Here is a 1,029-nt window from a genome sequence, read left to right on the forward strand (position 1 = left end):
AATTTGCTACATTTGCAAAGTCCCACTCTGTGCCTCGTGTGGCTCTAGTTCTATTTAGTGTTAATATTGTTTAAAATGTATGATTTGGAAAAGATAATAACTAGGTACTTGATAGATATATCAATCAAAAATTTGATGACTACAAATAAGATTTGATAGAGATATAGATCCTGAACTTACTCACAATATATACATCCTGTATTTACTCACAAGTATGATTTGATAGAGATATAGATCCTGAACATAGTCACAATATATAGATCCTGTAATTACTCACAATATATAGATCCTGTACTTACTCTACAAGTATGATATGATATAAATATAGACCCTGTCCTTACTCACAAGTATGATTTGATAGAGATATAGATCCTGAACTTACTCACAATATATAGATCCTGTACTTACTCTACAAGTATGATTTGAAATAAATATAGATCCTGTACTTACTCATAAGTATGATTTGATAGAAATGGGGATCCTGTATTTACTCTACAAGTACGATTTAATAGATATATAGATACTGTACTTACTCCACAAGTATGATTTAATAGAGATATAGATCCTGAACTTACTCACAATATATAGATCCTGTACTTACTCACAAGTATGATTTGATAGAAATGGGGATCCTGTATTTACTCTACAAGTACGATTTAATAGATATATAGATACTGTACTTACTCTACAAGTATGATTTAATAGATATATAGATACTGTACTTACTCTACAAGTCTGATTTGATAGAGATATAGATCTTTTACTTACTCTACAAGTATGATTTCATAAAGATATAGACCCCATACTTACCCTACAAGTATAATTTGATAGAGATAATGGACATGTACTTACTCTACAAGTATAATTTGATAGAGATAATGGACATGTACTTACTCTACAAGTATAATTTGATAGAGATAATGGACATGTACTTACTCTACAAGTATAATTTGATAGAGATAATGGACATGTACTTACTCTACAAGTATAATTTGATAGAGATAATGGACATGTACTTACTCTACAAGT

The 1,029-nt window shown here is 29.4% G+C and overlaps 1 protein-coding gene across 1 annotated transcript; it reads right to left on the minus strand.

Annotated features, from left to right (window-relative positions):
- Window positions 1-783: 783 nt before the first annotated feature.
- Window positions 784-1,023, minus strand: LOTGIDRAFT_147316 (hypothetical protein; the record flags this gene model as incomplete). Its single annotated transcript, XM_009054790.1, has 1 exon — window positions 784-1,023. A coding segment is annotated over one exon (240 nt), but the record flags the coding sequence as incomplete, so codon positions are not given.
- Between the last annotated feature and the right edge of the window lie 6 nt (window positions 1,024-1,029).

Source organism: Lottia gigantea (assembly GCF_000327385.1).
Source record: "Lottia gigantea unplaced genomic scaffold LOTGIsca_2241, whole genome shotgun sequence".
Taxonomy (NCBI): domain Eukaryota; kingdom Metazoa; phylum Mollusca; class Gastropoda; family Lottiidae; genus Lottia; species Lottia gigantea.